Source organism: Epinephelus fuscoguttatus, linkage group LG2 (assembly GCF_011397635.1).
Source record: "Epinephelus fuscoguttatus linkage group LG2, E.fuscoguttatus.final_Chr_v1".
In the NCBI taxonomy this organism is placed as follows: Eukaryota; Metazoa; Chordata; class Actinopteri; order Perciformes; family Serranidae; genus Epinephelus; species Epinephelus fuscoguttatus.
In genome coordinates this window covers 23,573,305-23,595,158 of record NC_064753.1, presented here as the reverse complement: position 1 = coordinate 23,595,158, position 21,854 = coordinate 23,573,305, and the positions used below count along the sequence as shown (strand labels likewise).

Genomic DNA, 21,854 nt, shown 5'->3' with positions numbered 1-21,854 from the left:
TAACTGCAAGAAATGTTTATGCACAGCACATAAGCAATCTGCAAGTGCTGGAGAATCTTACCTTCTGTCTGATCTCCTCCTCCATTTTGACAGGGGAACCCAGCTCAGCTACCTGTTTAACTCCGTCGCTAGCAAAGCCACCGTATTCCCACAGCACGTAATTCTTAGAGTGGGAGGCACCGATGATGGCTGACCAGTGATTGGCACGACCTGGTGAAATAGACAATAAAGTATCTCATTAGTTGGACATCCCAAAGTTACGTCTTAATCACTCAGTTAGCCGATCATTTTTGCCATTTTCAAGGCACAGCTTTAGTAAAGCCCAGCTGACTGATGCATCAGTCCGTTGACTGACAGACCAAACACCTCCTTTGGTGCTTCATATTTACTCGACAAAGTGATTTGTTTCAGTCAAAATATTAATCCCTGTAGGTGCAAACCACCTACAGTGTATTGCTTTGATTTTATGCTCCCTCATAATCCTTTCATCCCATCTCCCCATCCTTCTCATTCAGGGCAAAGGTGTATGTTCCCAAGTGACATACAGGAAAGGGGATAGTCGAGCGCTATATCTGCTTTAAACCTGTGAGCACAGAGAGAATGCAGCAGCAGTAGTGATCCATCAGAGGTGACAGCACAGGCAAAGCTAAATATTTGAGCCTTATACAATTAACTTAGAGAAGGTGGAAGCTACAGCCCTGCTGTAACCTCCACTGTTGTGCAATCATAATAAGGCATGGAGGACAGCTGTTCAACTAGTATTTATGGGCTCTCTGGTGATGTTTATGTGTCATTTTGGGATATCCTTACTGTCTCACTGTGGGTCCTAAGCAGTCTGATTTGTCTACCTCAACAGCACAGGAATTGGATGTCTCATATTCCTTCATTACCCCCCCCCCCCCCACTGTCATATTATACCTCTGCCTAGTATGCTATTATGTACACATGAGTTGGAATGACATCCTGCTACATAACCCTGAGAGCACAATAATGACTTTACAGCCTCAATCAACATAAAATGTGTGCTTGAGTCCTGGTGGGTCTAACATCCCTAATTTTGAAGATGTAAACTTCATTTGCTTTCAACAGCCACTCAGGAACATGAAGGATTATGGTTGTGATGGTAAGGATGGTATTATACTTCTTACTTAGTCAAGGTAAGGTTCACTCAAATAGGTCATAGGTCTGCCTCTCATCTTTATGCCCTAAATAGAGCCCTTACTCTGCAGTTCTGTAAGTCACCCTTTCTGCCTTCTGCTGGTTCCCAGTGCGATTGTGAACAAAGATTAATCGCTCTGATAATCTAATCTCTGTTTGTAGTGTTCCTGTAACAGAGTGTAGTGTAGAAATGTAAACAGTTTTTCATAGGAAGTTAATGTAGGACCACTTTAAAATAAGATTTATTTCTCCTGACTTTTTACTTCTACAAAATTGTACTGTACTGAGATCTGGATGAACGCTTGGAGGCAAAGATAGATGGATGATTGTATTAGCTATACAGGACTAGTGGTGGACCAGTTGCTGTTTCATAAATCAGGTAGCCCCTTAGTGACCAACACATTTCGCAGCTCTCAGGGGAATCTGATATTTCTTTGCCTATTGTCTTCCTAAAGCGTGGCATGACCTTGACTCACAATGTCCTACTCTTGCACTGAATATTTGCTTTGACATATTTTACTGTCTTTGAATATTATTGCATTACATGAATTTTCACATGGTTATCAAACATGTCCAATACACTCTTTAGTTTTGGATCGAATGACATGACATCTTGTCCCATTCTTAGGATGATTACACTCTTCCAATCAGCCAAGTGAACGAATTAGATCCAGCTCTTCACAGCTCTTCACTGTAATCTATATTAATTACATAAGTATAAAATGTGTAATAAGATATTTACTTTTCTAGCATCTTTTTGCTGGTTAATTTCAAAGTTCCAGTATGTAGGATTTGAAGGATTTGTTGGCAGGAATCAAATATAATACGCATATTTCCTTTAGTGTATAAACAGCTGAAAATAAGAATTGTTGTGTTTTCTCATTAGAATGAGACATTTATATATGCGCAGGGAGCAGGTCCTTGTCCATGGACTCCGCCATGTTTCTACAGTAACCTAGAATGGACAAACCATGCACTGGCTCTAGATAGGGCCATTCGTGTTTATTGCGTTTTTGCATCGGCCACCATTAATAGCAGCCCCTCCATGACGAGCAGCATCAGATTAAACGGTTTCTATTTATTGTCAAAGTGCCGTATTCAGTGTTTAAATCACTGGTTCCATTTGTTTTGAGACTTCTTTGGATAATTCAACTTCTGAGCACACATCAGCAGGTGCTGGGCTAGCAACCTGTCTTCGACAAGTTAAACAGCTTGTGAGAAACACTGATTTGTAACGTGAAACTGCTTTATTCAGTGTTTTTACCGGTTTAAATCACCAGGTCTATTTGTTTGGGAGAAGTAAAGACCTCTGTTGGCATTGACATATTTTGCCTCCTGGTAAAAACCCTCTGAATGTCTAGATTGGGAAAAAAAGGCAAGCACATGTTAAATTATCAGAAAAAAAAGTGAACACATATTAGCAGGTACTCATCACAGATAGGCCAAACAGCTAAAGTGAAACACTAATTTGTAACGCTGTATTCAGGGTCTTACTGGTTTTAATCAACTCATTTATAAACACTGCGTATGCACAAAACGAGGCCTGAAAGAGACATATGGCACGTCCTACACAAAAGTTGTGATCTATAAAAACAGACTTGATGGGAAAAACTTTGAACCATGCTTACAAACATTTTGAAGACAAGAAATTGGCGACACAGATGGTGAGGTGTAAGCCTGATTGTAGAAACTGTTAACTATTTTTTTGGCACAGGCCAGTTTTGGCTTTTGTCTGTATACATGTTTAGTGTGGATCCTTTGCATTGGTTAATAAATGAAACCCCTGATCCATTTGTTTTGGAGAGGAAGAGACCTCTGGCTCCTGGCAAAACTTTCCTGAGCAATTAACAGTAAGGATCTAACCAGGAGAGGTTTCAGCTGGTTACAGTCTGCAGTCATCACCACTAGAGGCCATGAAATCCCCCTAAATCTCACACATTGCTCCTTTAAAGCTTCTGTAATGTAGTCTCTAATAATCTGTCTGAACTTTATTTGAACTGTAAACCTGCATGCAGCCTTCTAATGCTAGCCGGGGTTGCGGGGGCAGCAGGCCAAGCAAAGCACCCCATACGTCCCTCACCCCAGCGACGCTTTCCAGCTCTTCCTGGTGGACCCCAAGGTGTCCACAGGCCAGATGAGACACGTAATCCCTCCGGCATGTTCTGGGTATACCCTTTTTGGGACTTTTTCCAGTGGGACATGCCTGGGACACCTCTAATGGGAGGTGCCTAGGATGCATTCTGATCAGATGTCCAAACCACTTCAACTGACCCCTTTTGACGCAAAGAAGCAGCGGCTCTACTCTGAGCTCCCTCTGCATGTCTGAGCTCCTCACCCTACCTCTAAGGCTGAGCCTAGCCACCCCACAGAGGAAACTCATTTTGGCCTCTTGTATCCACAATCTCATTCTTCCGGTCAGTACCCAGAGCTCATGACCATAGGTGAGGGTTGGGACATAGATGGACCAGTAAATTGAAAGGTTCGCCTTCCGGCTCAGCTTCCTCGTCATCATTAAGTTCTGGCACAGCACCCATATCACTTCAGACCGCACCAAACCACTGATCCATCTCTCACTCCATTCTACCCTCACTTGTGAACAAGACTCTGTGATACCTGAACACCCTCGCTTGAGGCAGTAAGAGTGGTCAGCTAAGGGGAGGAGTGGATAGTGGTGGTGGTTTTTCCTTAGGCTGTTAGAGAATATCAAAATACAGAATCAGGTTTAGAGATCTGCAATTGAAATGCACAGTGTGGTCCTTGGTTGGTTCTTCATTAGTTAGTAATAGCTTATGTCATTAGCTTCAGTACACGAGTTGAGTGATAGCAAGCGCCTGTTGTTTTTCCATCCATTGATAATGAGCCCAAATCTGGCAAAACAGATTGTTTAGGGTAACTCCTCAACAACAGTTAGATTGGCCAAAAGCTGCGTTCTTCAGCGAGGAAATTAATGTGAGGAAAGTCTACAGAGCCAGGAGGGCTTTACTTTTTCAAGTACCTGAATGTTTATGTCAAGTAGGACACAGGGTCAACAAGGCTGAAGTTTGTTTGAAGAGTTTTGGATGTTTGCTGTATGAAAAAGTGGAAAAGGGTTGCTACCTTGCATGTAGCAAAGACGAGGATAAAAAAAATCTTTTAGTGCATTTTCTTCTTTATTTGATCTTGAAAGGACTTTAAGTCTTTGTAAGTATGGAAGCAACGTTATGAAAAGGGCAGGGAATACAGAAGCAGAGGATGCCTCTTACCACCTGCCCATCAATCCATATTTGTCTTGACTGTAAGGATTATTTCGCACACATTAGTTGTTTAATATTTTTTGTTGATGCCCCTTTATGAAATTTTAAGGCTATTTGTGCTATGAGCTTTCATAAATATCTGACCCTGCCTGGCAGGGAGTCATTGCCAATATCTTAACTGCTTGAACATTATGGCTCTGGTTCACAGTTTTATATCCATCATCGGGTTATTTCACCTCAGGTTGAGGTAGTATTAGTTTACTTCAAAGGTGGGTATAACGGGCGCCACTGTCCTCCTTTTTAATGCGGTTTTAGTAGGTATTAGTGCTTGAGGTCAGTGTTGTGGCTGTCGTCCATCTTCAATTTGTGGAAATGTTTTTGAGCAGTGACATGACATGTGCCAAGCTGCATAGTCTCAGAGTCCTTTAATGACCTGCTATAATTTTACAGGGCTGTGTTAGGAATATGAAGCCCCATAAGGAAATAACCGCCTCCTCTGACCTCTCTATACAGGTTAATAGGACTCTCTGGACCATTTTCCATTGCTAGACCTCAGAAAATACTTGCAGACTAAACAGAGACATTCAACAGAGCTCTGGTGACGCACAAAATTGTTGTGCAGCTGATGCAGACAGAGGTATACTGAGCTTTCCAGCACCACATATTTGACTTCAACACTGGCTATGGTTACATGATAGCTTCTCATTCGAAATGAAATAAATCTGAATGAAATCATTCGGAATTAAAGTGTTTCCAGGTAGTTTACATGGGAAATATTCATTCCGAATGAAGGTTTACATGGGAGATCAGTTCAATCGCCTTTATTCAGGTCTGCACAAGGTTTGGGGCAGGGAAGGTTTCTGATTGGATAGGGGGCGGGTGTTACGTGTTTACGTTTACCGGAAGAAAACACTGTAGTCCTCGCTCCGGATAACAAGATGTTTGACGATGCCGTTCTTAGTGCCTTTTTCAGGCTTGTTTTGCTTATATTCTTGAAGCAGCAGTACGACAACAGCCTTGTTGTGTTAATGCTTCATCCGATTAAAAGTGGAATTAAACTGTGCATGTAAACGTATGTTTACATGCACAGTTTAATTCCACTTTTAATTGGAATGAAAGGCCATTCCGATTAATGTAAATTAATGTAAATGGTCATTCCGATTGGAAATTAAATCCGATTAAAGGGGGTGGTTTATTCCGTTTGTCATTCCGAATGAAAGAATTTTGTGTGCATGTATACACTCATTCCTCTTTAAGTTCATTCCGGTCTTTCTGCGCATGCTCGTTTCCTTGCACTTCTGGTGCGATGACGTATATAGCGCACATAGCAACGGGCTGCATAGCAACGGGCTGAGATAGAGCAGTTGGACTCGTTGCACTCACCGGTTTCCATTCGCCACAGCACGGTCTTCTGCCTCCCTTCTCCTCCTCAACAGACGAAGCATTAGCAGAATAAGGTTGCTGCCGTACTGTTGCTTCAAGAATATAAACAAAACAAGCCCGAAAAAGGCACTAAGAACGGCGTCGTCAAGTATCTTATTATCCGGAGAGAGGACTACAGTGTTTTTTCCCGGTAAACGTAACATCCGCCCCGCCCCCTGTCCAATCAGAAACCTTCCCTGCCGCAAACCTTGCGCGCACCCGAATAAAGGCGCTTGAACTCATCTCCCATGTAAACCTTCATTCAGAATGAATATTTCCCATGTAAACTACCTGGAAACACTTTAATTCTGAATGATTTCATTCAGATTTATTTCATTCATGTAACCGTTGTCCCCAAATTAAGGATTACATTGGAAATCCCTGTTCCCACTCAACTAGTGTTGTTCTGTGTACTGCCAGCTGTCTGTGAATAAACAGAGAATCTTTGGACATCATGTCCTACACAGATGATTCACAGTTGTAGTGTGGTAGTGTTAGAAAAACACGACTGGCCTTTATTTATGGGGGCCGGTGCAAATAAAACTGATTGATTGGACATGTAAATAACAATGTTGTTTTGATTTTAAAGGAGACCAACCAAAATGTAGCTGTGGTGTTCAAGAGCTTTGATGGGGCTCGCTTGAAAGTGAATTTCGTCCACTGCAAAGCAATGAGAAATGTCCTTGGGAAATAAATACCACATGAAAAAATCATATGAAACGACTTTATATTCTGTCCAGGGAAGGAAGGTGATGGGCTAAATATAGAGAAGATGGAAGGCAGCTGTTTTTGGGTCTACGGTACATGTCAAGTCTGGACTTCAACATATTGCTTCCCTTGTATAATAGGAAATTGACTTCGATGCGGTCCCTCTTTCTTTGGTTAATAAATAAATAAATATTAAACTCACTCTCCCTCTTTTGCTTCCTCTCTCTCTATCTCCTGCTAATCCCGTAAAAAAATATTTACTGACAACCAGGCCATTCTCCATCTCGACATACTCTCTGTGTCCGAGCGAGCTGCTGGCGCTTGGGTTGAATAGCCATGCATTGCTGCATGACTTACAATGGGCAGAAAAGGGGAGAAAGAAAATAGAACTGTCAAGGTTATCATGTCTGCAGAAAAAAAAGACAGTCCTGTTGGCCTGTTTTACAGTGAATTTTTGGTCTGGAATGTGTGTCACCACAGTGGTCTCAGGCTCCTGCACTTGAAGGACACATGTTAAAAATAGAGGGATGATATGTGACATAGTGGCTTATCTCAGATAGCAAAAACATAAACCACTGAACCACTACTTACATCAGAAAGGAAAAGTCAGACCAAGTTTACTTCTAGCTATTTTTATAGAGTTTTTTAATGGAAAGTGTCACCAAAATTCAAATGATGACAGATTATCGTGTGCTAACTGGACTGTATTCAGTGAATAATATTGTCCAGTACAAAATGTGCAGTGTGTTATAATAACTGGTTACCTAGGAAATGACTTTGTGCAAGGAGAAATCCAACTGTAGCATCCTAAGAGTCAGGATGAAACAGACACCACGCAGCGTGCCCTATCCTCTTTTAAGTTGATCTAACTGCGAGGTGTGTGTTTGCGTATCTGTGTGTGAGAGTGAGTCACACACCAGCTACTCCCTCCATAAGACAGTAAATTAGGGCTCCTTTTCGATCTCAGGGTTTATCTTATTCCACTCTAATCAGTATATTGATCTGACCAGCGAGAGCCTGACTTAGACAAGAGAGCCGGTGTAATCCTTAAGTCCATTCACATCCTGATAGTGTGGCTCAAGGTTATACACACATCGCATTCAACCATAGTGTGATGCTGTAGCAAACCACACACATCACTATTGAGAGCCATGCATGGAGGCTAAACCACCCACATGTTGGGAACATATCCTGGAGTTTTTGGGACTACGGTGCTACAATCAAGATTAAAGGATACGGCTGCCAATTTTTCTTATTATCAACAAATCCTATTCAAAGACCAATATCAACAATGTATTAGTCTGTTTCTCAATACAAAATCATCATAATGACGAGACATGTCAACCAGTCAAATGGTGATGCTCACTGGAAAACAACCAAGGGCTAAGTGCCTTCCAATACCCATACTGCCATACTATTTGGTATGGCAGAAAAAGATTTAGTACGTCCTGATACATAGCCTGGAACATAGAAGGTCAAATGCATTTTGGCAAAAAAACAGAATATCCTACTGCATCCGCTCGGATTTTGCAGTGTGCAAGCCAGCATGCTCTCCTGGCTATTCTGACCCACAATCCTCTGCACAGTGGGAAATACATCACATTAACTGAGCTGCAAACAGATGACAGCTTGACAGAAGTCAAAATGGCGGATGACATTAAAATAACATTAAAATGACTGGTGACCAGTCGAATAGTAATAATAGGAATATTAATTTATTAAGTGAACAAATGAATCATAAAAAGGACATATATCAAATAACAACAACAGAGAAATGCATAGTCTATGTATGCGGCTGTGGCTCAGAGGTAGAGCAGATAGTCCACCAATCGGAAGATCAGCGGTTCGATCCTTGGCTCCTCTAGTCTGCGTGTCGAAGTATCCTTGAGTAAGGTACTGAACCCCAAATTGCTCCTTATGATGCTTCCATCGGTGTGTGAGTGTGTTAAAAACTGAGTAGCAGTTGACATATTGTACCTTGTAGCCTCAGCCACCAGTGTATGAATATGTGTGTAAATGGGTGAATGTGACTCGTAGTGGAAAAGTGCTTTGAGTGGTCGGATGACTAGAAAGGCGCTATAAACGTTTAAACTACGTATTTTGCAAACATACATTTACATATATATATAAATATATGTATGTGTATACATATACTGCAAAGTGGCGGCGCTGTGGGGTGGTTAGCACTATCACAGCAAGAGGGTTCCTAGTTCGAACCCAGGGTGGGGGAGCCCCCCCCCACGTTCAAAGACATGCAGGGTAATTAGTGACTCTAAATTGCCCATAAGTGTGACTGTGAGTGTGAATGGTTGTCTGTCTCTATGTGTTAGCCCTGTGATAGTCTGGCAACCTGTCCAGGGTGTACCCTGCCTCTCACTCAAAGTCAGCTGGGATAGGCTCCAGCACCCCTGCGACCACTAACAGGACACGCGGTTATGGAAAATGAATGAATGAACATTGCAAAGTAACAACAGCAGAGCTCTCCGGGTTGACCTCGGTCTCTAGCGGACTCAGCGAATGGCATTTTGTTTTATCTCCAAGGTAACAGATATATAAGCATGAGGGTTCAGGGTGGAATTTTATGAGGAAGTAGTTTGTCCCGACTGTGTTCATACTGCATGCAACAGTACATGCTTTTTAAGGGCAGCTGCAGTACGTACTGAAAGTAAAAAGAAAGTATGTGCACCTTGCAACAGGTTAGGCAACACTGGCAATACCTATTGGCATGATCTATTCACTGCTGGTTAAGGTCTTTTCATAGGATTTTTTTGACAGTTAAAAAAAAAAAAAGCACCAGATAAATATATAAAATATGCCTTTTAATGTGTGAAGGAGCTGAGGTCACAGGACAAATAATGGCTTGGAGTTTTGCTTACGTGGATAGTCTTTGGGATGCATCTTTTCTGACCAGTTCCCATAGAAGGTGACTCTGTACTTTGCTGTTCCACAGGCACAACAGTCGAGAAGAGGTTTCTCTGTAGTGTCTCCATACAGGGATTCTGTACAGAAATGAGGAGAAAAGTAAGATCCAGACAGAGAAATACAGAAGACCAAGAGAAAGACGTAGAGAGATTGCTCATTAGTATAAGAAGCAGATGAGAGTGGCCCATCATACAGGAGATGGGTTGTTTAAAAGAGTGGGAGCTGACAGGAGGAAGAAAGGGAGGGCATTACAAAATGGGAGGATGAGTAGCATAGTTCTTCTGATCTGTTGCAGTGTGACATCCAATGTCATGCACAGTCGGGGGGTCACACTCATTTACAATCATTCACATGCCAGAGCATAACAGCAGAGAGGAATGCCCCTGAATCAAAACAAGAGTCAAAGAAGACAATAAAAACAAAAAGAGACTATAGGAGGGAAAGGTTATAGAGTACCATCAGGGGGGTTGAAAGAATAAGAAATTCAAAGTACATTACTGTATTCCATGTAAATAAAAGAAGCCTACCTTTCTCACACATGCGCTTGGTGAGTGAGCCTTCATCCTGGAAATCGATTATCCTCTTCTGCACAATGCTTGCCCTGCACATAGATAACAAGAAGATATGGAGGCAGTGAGGAGTGAAGTTTGTTGGGGGCAGCACTAAGTGCAAATGTATAGCTTGAGGGGCAAAAGTATGAGTCAATGTCACAGCAGGAAAAAAACAAGAAACACTTTGGAGGAGCTGTGAGGTTTTAAAAATACAGAGAAGACAACAGGCAGCAGGAAATGTGCAGAATCTTGGCTTTTAAGATGTGATAGATTCTGAACAGGGGATTGTGGCAGATGGAACAGGTGCAGAGTTATTCATAATCATCTTCATGTTTTTCTTTCTTTTTTCAGAGGACTTCTAAAAGCGGGTATCAGAGCCCACAGGGAAATTGCAAAATCAGGCTGTCTTTCAGAAGGAGGCATTCAATGTCTCATACAAAGACCACAAAAAGCATGCATCAGCATTAAGATATACCCGTACACAATAAATGAGAGGCTGAAATGCTGAAGAAAAAACTGAAAAAGAGAGAAACACAGCAGCTAAAAGAGTATTTTTGCGGTGAGGAAAGTCCTTACAGCACTTTGTAAGTAAAGTTCACAGAAATGCACAGGCATGCTATATAGAGGGCTATGCACTGTGTCGATAAGAGCTGATTGACAGGCCAACAGTAATGCTCCCCAAAATATGAGGCCTGGCAGAGGGAAGCTTCTCTAGATTGAGCTGTCTAAGAGGCTTGTTCCACCGGGTGGTGGGGAACACAGGTCTGAGAGGGGCCTTGACATGTAAATCAGCCACAAACAAACCTTTACAGAGGCCAGCAGACTTGAGAAAACAACAACAGAAATCAAGCCTCCAGGCACCTAACTTCCTCACAAACACCAGCCATGGCTGCAGGAAGGTTTCCATGGGGATAAAACCCAACAATGAGGTGCTGGATGGAGGTGCTGAGGGTAAGGCCTGATCCAGGTGGGCCCCATCCAGCTGGACTGTTTGGATACCATTTGTTCTGGAGTATCAGACTAAGCTGTGTTGTGTTGTGCTCTATTGAGCTGAGCTGATCCCACAACGGGTCCCTCGCAGCAAGGAAATGCAAACTTGGGGGACATCAACGTAGTGGATGAGGAAAATTAGATATTCATTCAAATGCTGTACACCTCATGTAACTTCATTTCCAATTTAATCTGGAAATATTATACAGATATGAGCCAGTTGTGTACGTAAATGGACCCCATATATCTCTCAAGCTGGCTTTTCAAAGATATTCTGAATGTATGTTTGGGGATAGGTATTTGTACAGTACACAACTCTACAGCATCAGTGAATGACAGTGCCATTTTGTTTTGTTTTGTCTAAAACTCTCACTTTTTCTCTGTGAGGTTTGCTCAAAAATACACAAAGAAAACATTGTCTGTTCTCTGAAAGCCCTGAGAGGCAAGTGAGAAAAGAAATTCTCATGATCAGTTTTCTAGGTCTGATCTGAACTGTTTTTGTTCTCTAGTGTTTATTACTGAAGAACAGGTGAAGAAAGGTTTGACCAGGACAATCTTTCTAAATTCCTTTTTGTTCTGTGAAACAGGTGGGAAAAAAGTTTTGCCAGGTGAAAAAAAAATCTTTTGCGAGAATCATTTTTCTAAGTAACTTCTTTTCATTTAAAAAAAATAGGTCAATAAAAGGGGTGAACAGGTGATTTTATGTCACGATCAAGTTTTGTGGTTCTATTACTCATTTAGGCCACAAGAGGCTGAGGTGCACCAAGACCCCATCTTTTATACAGGACTAAAAGAGTTCATGTTTTCTTCAAGGTGAGTTTTCATTTCTCTACATTCTCTAAACGCAAGATACTGGGAATGAGGAAAATATCAATTTCTAGATGCAATACGGACGTGAACGATTTGGCATTGATTCACAAATGCCAATAATCAGTTATCTAAATGTTTATTAATTACGTCATGCTGATGGAACTAAAGAGGCAGAACTGGTTGACAGCATTAAACAACTTAAAACAACTATATGGTGAAGAAAATAACTCACCTCACTTCACCTCAAAACCCTACGGCTAGCCCACTCAGCATCTTTTCCCAGAGCTAATGTGCAGCAGAGAGGCTGCACCCTCCCTTTGCTATCCCCATACAGGCAGGAGACTGTAAGGTGCTTTCAAATTCAGTTAGCTTTTTAAAATAAAAAGGCTGCGGACCATTTATTATTCAACAGTATATGAACAGCACACTATTTGTAGTGAAATATTACACTGTGCAAACACTGGTCACTACGCCAGCATAAATATCCCACAGTGGATTAGTGTGTTTAACCACAGATGGGTACAATCCGACTGGCACCACCTGGTTTAAAAGCTATGGTATGGAAGCATTTTGGAAGTAGTCATACAGTGAGGAGAATAAATCAGATGTAGAAATCAAAACTTTTGATGCAAAGGGATGCATCATGATATATCAATAATCATTTCATAATCAAATGATGAATCTCTGAATCATAATCAAACTGACTCATGAGGTGCCTTGACATACCCACCCCAACAAGGTAAATATTGTGTATAAGAAAGTCATGTAACATTACAGTCATGTCTTACATCTGGAAGAAAACATGGATGCTTTTTAGCAGCCAGGGCTTCTGTACTGTCATTTCAGTATTTCTCAGCTTAATTTACCCTTTTACTGTAATGTAAGCAGCAGTGTGTGTGAAAGAGATGGACAGAAAGAAAAATAACAAAAGATCAGAGAGCAAAAGATCGGTCTTCTACAAAAATGAAAGAAACAAGAGGCAATCATAGCAAAACTTCCATTTCAAACAAAGATGGTCAAGGCAGGTCATCTGCTGCACACTGAGCGGAGGAACATGATGGACTTAAAACACCACATAGAGAGGCAGGTCAGCCGTTAGAGAGGTCTCATACACACTACTGTAGCTTGATAATACTCTCTTACACTCATCCATACAGTCTTCTACATGCACCGCTACATTCACAGAGTAACAGAAGAATAGTACACAAGAAAGACAGTACTTGTGATAGCATTTGTGATCCTCCCATCATTCTACCAAAACCTAAGGATTTTAATTTGTCCTCAAACACACTATCTTGAATTAAATGCTCCTCCATTTAGCCTTTCAGTGAATTATCAGCAGTGCCACTGAGCAGATTCAGACTTTGATTTCAAGCCTTCCCTTTCAGTCAAATTGCCTTTTCAGGTATACTTTCTCTCAGATACTATGTTGTTCCTTCTCACAGAAAACCAGCCGTTCTCATGTAATCATACCCTCACACACACACAAGTATACTCTTTTACATACTTTACAGTAAACTGTCAGTCCACTCATTCTGTGTCACATACATTATAATTCACATACTTCTGTTCTCTCTCACGTAAACCATCTCTTCAACACTTTATATTTTCAGTCTCACTCAAACACACCATAATTCACTCTTGTCATTTTTTCTCTCATGCATACTATAGAGGGTATAATGTGAGGTTATGACAGTATGCGCACGAAAAGTATGATTTATGGCTAAAACGGCCCCATAACATGGATGAAATGATTCAAGGTAAGCGACACCAGCAGCACATCACTAATTGTTCACGCTTTAATTCAATCTCACCCCAATTTCACATATCTCCCTGAGAGAGAGGAGCGCACTCTGCCTCACTGCTTGCCCACTTTCCCAGGCTGGCCAGACAATCAAGCGGAGTAATGCTTATTTAACATCCAATTTAAATTCTATCTCACTTTGCCGGATCCACACCGCAACCGATCCCAATCACCCCAAAAGTGCACTGATTTGAATGTGTGTGTGAGTGTGTGTGGGAGGGAGCATGGATGCATGTTTTGGAGCTTAACAAAGAGAGAGAGAAAGAGGAGAGAGTGAAAAAAGAGAATCACAGCAAAAAGAAAGAGTGAGATAGATTTTTGTCTTTCTATGGCTATATTTTCATTTGCATTCACAGTAGATGTACACTGCCAGAAATAAGGGCTCCAAAAGAGTTCTTTTTGAAATGCTGAGGTTCCACCCACAACCGTCTGTTTCTGAAGAACCAATTTTTAAAGACGACCAGACTTTGACCAACAAAGGTGGACATTTGTGCCAAATTTGAAGAAATTTCCTCAGGGCATTCCTGAGGGTCCTAAGGACAGAGGGATGTCATATGCTGTAAAGCCCTGTGAGGCAAACTGTGATTTGTGATATTGGGCTTTATAAATAAAATTGATTGATTGATGGATTGATTGATTGAGATATCGCATTCACAAGAATGGGGTGGACAGACATGAGGTCACAGTGACAATGACCTCTGAGCACCAAAATCTAATCAGTTCATCTTTGAGTCCAAGTAGACATTTGTGCCAAACTTGAAGGAATTCCCTTAAGGCCTTTCTGAGATATCATGCTCACAAGAATAGGATGGATATGAGGTCACAGTGACCTTGACCTATCACTGCCAAAATCTAATCATTCATCCTTGAGTCCAGGTGGACATTTGTGCCAAATTTGAAGAAATCTCTTCAGGGCATTCCTAAGATATTGTGTCCACAAGAATGAGACAGACAGATGTGAGGTCACAGTGACATTGACCTTTGACAGCCAAAATCTAATCTTTCATCCTTGAGTTCAGGTGGACATTTGTGCCAAATCTGAAGGAATTCCCTAGGGACATTCCTGAGATATTATGCTCACAAGAATGGGATGGATATGAGGTCACAGTGACCTTGGACTTTGACTGCCAAACTCTAATCAGTTCATCCTTGAGGTCAGATAGACGTTTGTGTCAAATTTGAAGGAATTTCTTTAAGGTATTTCTGAGATATCATGCTTGCAAGAATGTGACAGATATAAGGTCACAGTGATCTCGACCTTTGACCAACAAAATCTAATGAGTTCATCCTTGAGCCCAAGTGGACCTTTGTGCCAAATTCGAAGAAATCCCCACAGGCCACTCCTGCGATATTGCGTTTACAAGAATGGGACAAACAGACGTGAGGTCACAGTGACAATTACCTTTAACTGCCAATATCTAATCATCCATTTGTGCCAAACTTAAGAAATTCCCTTGAGATATTGCGTTCCAGAGAACAGGATGGGTGTATGGGCGGACAGACAACCCAAAACTTTTTACCTCCTGCCACAGCTGGTGTTGGAGTAGAGGCCTAAAAAAAAAAAGTCCTAAGAGTATATAAAAGACGACAAATTCTCATTTTGTTGTATCAGCTACTGCTACAACCAAAGATTAAACAGATCTCATTTCTTCTGCCTGCTACAGCCAGAGATTAAATTACTTAATTTTGTTCTTTCTGCTGCCACAAACAAAAAAAAAAGAAAGAACTAAGAGTCACTACACAAACCCACTGCACCAAAGCAGTTGTATTTACATTTAATTTCTATGGGTCTGCTTGAATATAGTGGCCCGTCGAAGTCCTCTGTGATCTGTCCTATCGTTGTGCTGAAGGAGATAAACAGACTCTGACAGCTGCATGTGGTTGTGACATTCATCTGATCACTGATACACTGTCTCACTCAGACAGCCCATCAGAATACATCACACTGTCCTCCATACTGCACGCCAGAGGGGGATGACAAATAAATTGCTTCCTACCTACAAATGGAAAGATAAAAGATAGTGGCAACTTCAATGGCGACTGCAATATATGGATAACATTTTGATGTGACTTACTCTGGCGCCAACTGCAAGGATTTAGCTGTGACAATAGCTCCTGTTTTACTTTTTGTCGTCGGACAGCTGCAGGTCATGTTTGATTTTATCATTAAGGGTCCCCTAATGAGCAGAATGGAAGCCAATTATTTTCAATCCAATTAGACATGAAGATAAACATTTGATTTAGAACAAAGTAAAGGGTAAAAAGATGAGATAAATCCCTCTCTGCTAAAACTTGCTGTGAGGGAAGTTTGACAGTTACATCTGAACACAGTCTGGATAAAAACGAGGGGAACAGAGATGAGGAGTTTTAAAATGGCAGTCTTTACATTTTAAGAGTATCTAGCAGTCATTGATCTACTAAGTTCAAAGAAGCAGCAGTAGAAAAAGCCCTATTGCAAACAAATAAGTAGCAGTAGCAGTAGGAGTAGTAGTGCTTCTAACTCAGTTTAGGTTCTGTTAGCCTGTTGAATTTCAGGTCTGGTTTCTCGTATACAGCCAGGATACACTGATTTGTCAAAGTTAGAGGCTAACAAATTTTCCACATTTATCTCTCCTTGCTCTGTTTTATTAGCAAAGAGCAAAACATTCTAGTTGTGGCTGGGAAGTACATCAATATTATATCAATATCATGATATGAGACCAGATATGGTCTTAGACATAATGTAATATTACTGTTGTCTTTTCCCTCTTTTAAAGGCTGCATACAGTGAAGTCATGTAATATTCTAAACTTACCAGACTGTCTTCATTGTGCAATCTTATACCTTTATTCACTTAGTCAATAGATCCACATTACTAATGATTATTATTAGTCAATTCTGAAATATGAGACCACAGATACAAGTGGCCGAAATAAGTTTATTTCGTGGGGTGGCTGGGCTCTGCCTCAGAGATAGGGTAAGGAGCTCGGACATCCGGAGGGAGCTCAGAGTAGAGCCGCTGCTCTTTTGTGTCGAAAGGGGTCAGTTGAAGTGGTTCGGGCATATAATCAGGATGCCTCCTGGGCGCCTCCCGCTGGAGGTGTTTCAAGCACGTCCCACTGATAGGAGGCCCCAGGGCAGACCCAGAACACGCTGGAGGGATAACATATCTCATCTGGCCTGGGAACGCCTCGGGGTCCCCCAGGAGGAGCTGGAAAGCCTTGCTGGGGAGAGGGACGTATGGGGTGCTTTGGATGGATGGATGGATGGATGGATGGTATTTGGTCAAAAACATTGTGTCCAATATCGGCCAGCCATAACTGCTCATTACTTTTTGCCAACACAAATGTCACTTTAACATTAACTTCTAAGGAGGACCTATTTATTTTCATGTTCATATTTGTATTTTGGGTTTCTACAAGAACATGCCCACACACTTTCACATTCAAAAACACTTGATTTTCCTCACACATATACCTGTATTCATCTTTTGTTTGGGGCGCACGCACCAGTTTAGCACCTGCCTCTTTAAGCCCTCCTTCCAAAAAAGCTCAGTCTGCTCTGATTGGTCAGCTTTTCCATCACTGCATCTTAATTGCAGCCGAGAGAATGATAGTGAAGAAGTCAGGGAGAAAGTAACAACATCTGCAACCAAGTTTTTATGTTTTTCTTATGTTAGCATGTAACTAAGTGTAGCAGTGTAGGCTATGTAATGTAAACACTTGAAGTAGTGTGCCTGGAACAGACAACCATATGAAGACAACCGTCACAAGTGAGTTTTTATGCATTGTATGAACGTTTGGCCACATTTACTGTAATATGAACATCCAATATTGTAACATTATACTGTATGTACATTGTATACGACAGTAAATATGGAAAAGTGTTCTTGATCTCCATAAGTGTTCTTTTACTGATCAAAGATCCTTTGTCAGTGGAAAGAGACATGTGGGAAGAGTTTTTTCAGCCTCCGTTTTTTGATACAGGAAACAGTATGGTGCAGACTTCCTGTTCAGACTCTCTCGTATCACAGGTAAACAGTGAACTAAAGTATGTTACTCAAGACATTTTAAATGAGAAATAGGCAATGCAGCACCAGAATCTTGGTTTATATTTGATTAACACTGCTTTGCTTTGCCATTTGATCTGAGTTTAAGAAAGAGAGGAAAAGAGGTGTGCGTGTCTTTGTGTCTGTGATGGCGGGCGTACAATAATGAGAAAGTACAATCTGTAGTTTGTTATGGTAATTATTCATGCTTTTGTGTCCTCCCAGCTTTTTTTTTACTTCTTTAGTTTCTTTACACTGGCTTCCCATCAGGTTCAGGATTCATTTAAGGTACTTGTTCTTGTATAAAGCCCTCCATGGTCAGGCACCTGGGCACATCTGTGACCCTATCCATCCCTATATTGCCAACAGGTCTCTTTGGTCCTCTGATCAGGGCCTAATGGCTGTCCTCTGCTCTAGACTGAAAGCAAAAGAGGTGATAATGCCTTTGAAGAAGCGGCTCCAATGCTACGGAACTCTGATCCATTAGGCATACCGGCTGCAGTCTCCATAGAAACCATTAAACAACACCATCTTCTTTTGTGAAGCACTTTGTGAATTTTGTTTGTGTGAAAAGTGCTATGCCAAACAAATTTATTAAAATTATTATTTATCATAAGGTGAGGCAGGTAGCTTGTGAAAGTGTACAGTAGTTTTAGACAGATGATTAAAGAATTAAAAGACAGCTAAACCTAATTTTAGTTTAGTTTAGTTTAGTTTATTTACTTTATTAATCCCCTTGAGGGGAAATTCAATGTTTTCACTCTTGCTTGTCAATTACACACAGGTCCGAAAGACACACACATGCACAAACAGGACCTATACATGCACGAAGTGGAGAGATGTCAGAGTGAGGGGGCTGCCCTTGGTGAGGTGCCCCGAGCGGTTGGGGGGTTCAGTGTCTTGCAAAAGGGCACCTCGGCAGCGCCCAGGAGGTGAACTGGCACCTCTCCAGCCACCAGTCCAGCCATTTTTAATTAGATCTGATGAGAGATTTGAAAGGAATAGTACACTGAATTTGAACATGATGAACCCCATGTCTACTTCTGACTGCACCCGGCATCGCTACTGGGTGTTGTCAGGAGTGTGCCCTGTTGCCGCTGCATCCAAACCTAACAGCAATGTCAAACTGTGCTGAACACACCCTGAACACATGTCCGTATCACTGCAAGAAGATGAGAAATTCAACCACTGTAAGTCAGCAAAAAATAGGATTTTAGAAGTGCACGGTTCAGTTCCACAACACCTAGCAACACTTTCATGTATAGAATACATTTTCACAAAACAAGAGTGGGATACCACTAAGAGACACAGTGACGGAAACCTTGGCCTGATTTGATTCTAGCATGTAAGAAAGCTGAAAATAACCAGATTGGATTGGTGAGACTTTTAAAGTCAGTGCTCTGAGTTCAGGAGTTTGAATGAGCATCCTTGCCTGACCCTATCATCACGGACCAACCTTAGACGGAACCAAACCACCAAGCTCAGTCTTTCCATCTGAAAGACAGAGACTGCCTGTCAATTATACTGCAGCAAACCACTCGGGAGGGGCACGAGTCTCTGGAGCCTTCTAACAGAAACACACATGCCACACACACACTTCTAATTTCATGGCCAGATGTTGTTTTTTGAAAATAACCATGATATTTTACAGGCAGGGAGGCTGACCGAACTCTTTCGGGATACAAAATGAAATTAAAAACAAACATTTACCCAGCCTGTGGTGGTGACGAAATTGTCCTCTTCAAGCTAATCTCTGATATTAGCAATCATTTCACATTATTATGTTGTTTCTGTCTGTGCGTATTTGTTGGCTACACACTATGTGTGTATATGTACAGTACCCATGTTTGTCTGCTGGTTGGGCTGTATTATAACAAAGCCATAGTGTACAAGGATGTCTCTCCCTCTGAACAGTTTCATATAAAAAGCCCTGCACTTGTCAGTTAGAAACAAGAGTTGAACCTCCCCAATCAATAAGACTTAATTAAGACTTTTGTTCTGTTGCGGCACAGAGGCATACAAAAAGCCTTGTCATCTTTATGAGTGCCAGGTAGGGGGAAGAACAGTGGCAAATACCCACTCCCTGCCTGTAATCATGATTTTCAGAGGCATCTCTTTTGAAGTTCTCACTCTCTCTCTCCCTTATTGTCTGCGCCCTGGTATTACTACATCCACATCTCAGCACTTTCAAGTATCTCCTCTCTTTCTAGGCTGTATGCTCCGTCACACTTTCAACTTTTTCCCTCTATCCATGTGCTTATAACTGAGTACAATACCGCAATCATCCCACTGGTCTCTATGAGGAGAGCAGAAGTGCCACATGACATGACCTGCTGTGAGAAAACTATGACAGCACCACAGCGAAGATGAAAACAAAGAGATATAAAAAGAGAGGAGGACACAGCGAGGAGCAGAAGAAGAGTGAGAGAGCTTATAGAAAAGCTCAGAGGTTATTGAGAGGGCAGGTCGTGAAGATACTCCAGAAAGATTAGGGCAAGGGAAATGGAAAGCACAGAGACACAGAAAAAAGGGAAACTCATCACACTCTCTATCAGTCACACAATAACATGCTTAACTAAAGAATGCAACATTTCCATCATCCATTTGTTAATTAGAACAGACCAGGCAGTAGAGGAACTGAATGGGTGCACAAACAGTTAAATAATGTATTGATCAGAAGGCCTTGTGAGTCATGGTCCCTTTGTATGGTTCCACTTCCTGTACTCTCATTATTTCCCCCACAGTGCTGGGTTAATAAATGGATTCCTGCCATAATCTGTCTCCAGCGGAACATGACTACCCCTCTGTATCCAAGCGTGCCCAGAGTATGCACAACAGCACAATTGATGGATGCCATTTGGCCATAAGACTAATAAAGGTAATGGATAGTTTATGAAGCCGTGTGGGAAAGAAAATTTGACAAGACATTGTGTATTTAACTTAGCTCGGGGGAAGGGATGTAATTAAACTGATTTACTGTACATGCATGCTTGATATATGCTGATGGCACAGCTCACAATCCCAGAGAGCTGTAGTACTATACATTAAATGATTGAAACTCAGATGTTACTGGGTATAACAGAATTAAATACAAGCTAGATAATCAATGTTGTAAAATGTTTTGTTAAAAAGTGGAACAGCTAATGCTTAAAACTGTCCTACTACAGTGTGCCAACATCACTCACATGAAAACGTACCGTTACCACTATCAATAAACACTGTCAGTTTTAGCCATGGGTACATCTATAGCTAAAGATAATGCAGTCTAATGCAAAACTCCTCCAATAAATCCTTATGAGTATATTGGAGGTGGTAGCTTGTGGTGCTATTGAACTACATTGCATTATACAGAAAGGTGTTTCTGTTATTTAGTTGACCCTTGTTGATATAAATGCTACAAATCTGCTCTGATAAATTCCCATCGCAAAAATACAAGAGGATATAAGACATTTAAAAGCTTATAGTACGCTTTGAAAATGGTCAGCAGGAGATAAACACAAAACAAATCCATCCTTGGGACTTGTAGACTATAAGTTCGTATCTTGTTTTCTCCATTGATTCGCAGGGTGTGATGGAGGGAGTGAAAAAAAAGAAAGCCCACTCTCGATTAGAACATAATAGATTAGAGTTTACCAAGAACAAGGACCTGTTATCTGAAAGTTAATCTCCCACCAGTAATGTACAGTGTATCTCTAAGCGTTTGAGCTGATACCCAGCTCGTCAGGCTCAGCGTCAGTCGGGGTATACATACTTAATGTTGACACAGCCGGAGCCACTGGGGGGCGCAGTCCAAAACACCTGGATGCTGGTGCGTCTGCGAGGAGTGCTCTCTGTCACTGCAGGGGGGCAGTTGGTCATAAACTGTGTTTCCTCCTCATCAATTATCTGTAAGACACACATACACCGGACACACACACACACACACAGATTAGTGATGATTAAAAATGTCCTCAGACAAGCCTTGCCTCAAAAGCACTTGAAACATCAGCATGTGAATGTATTCATTAGGCGCTGGACCATTTCACATTAATTTCCTCTCCCATTGTCAGCTCTATATAAACATAATTAGCGCTTGAGACTGACATTAATTTCACATTTTCAGGATATATCAAGGGAATTAACCAAATATTCAAATACACAACATGAGAGTCGTTAAAACAACAAACACCTCTGACTTCTGAAGCCATTATGTTAAACTGAATTGCAGTGTCACCCCCAGAAATTTTCAC

The 21,854-nt window shown here is 41.4% G+C and overlaps 1 protein-coding gene across 2 annotated transcripts in view; it reads right to left on the bottom strand.

The window, feature by feature from the left end:
* spon1a (spondin 1a) overlaps positions 1–21,854 on the bottom strand; it is a 192,297-nt gene that overhangs the window by 81,462 nt on the left and 88,981 nt on the right. For both annotated transcript variants that reach the window (XM_049560796.1, XM_049560789.1), the window contains 4 exons: positions 21,377–21,510; positions 9,971–10,044; positions 9,398–9,520; positions 62–210 (listed from right to left, as the gene is read on the bottom strand). In XM_049560796.1, coding sequence (XP_049416753.1) covers positions 62–210; positions 9,398–9,520; positions 9,971–10,044; positions 21,377–21,483 — 453 coding nt within the window. In that variant the 5' untranslated portion in view covers positions 21,484–21,510. The remainder of the gene's footprint in view (positions 1–61; positions 211–9,397; positions 9,521–9,970; positions 10,045–21,376; positions 21,511–21,854) is intronic.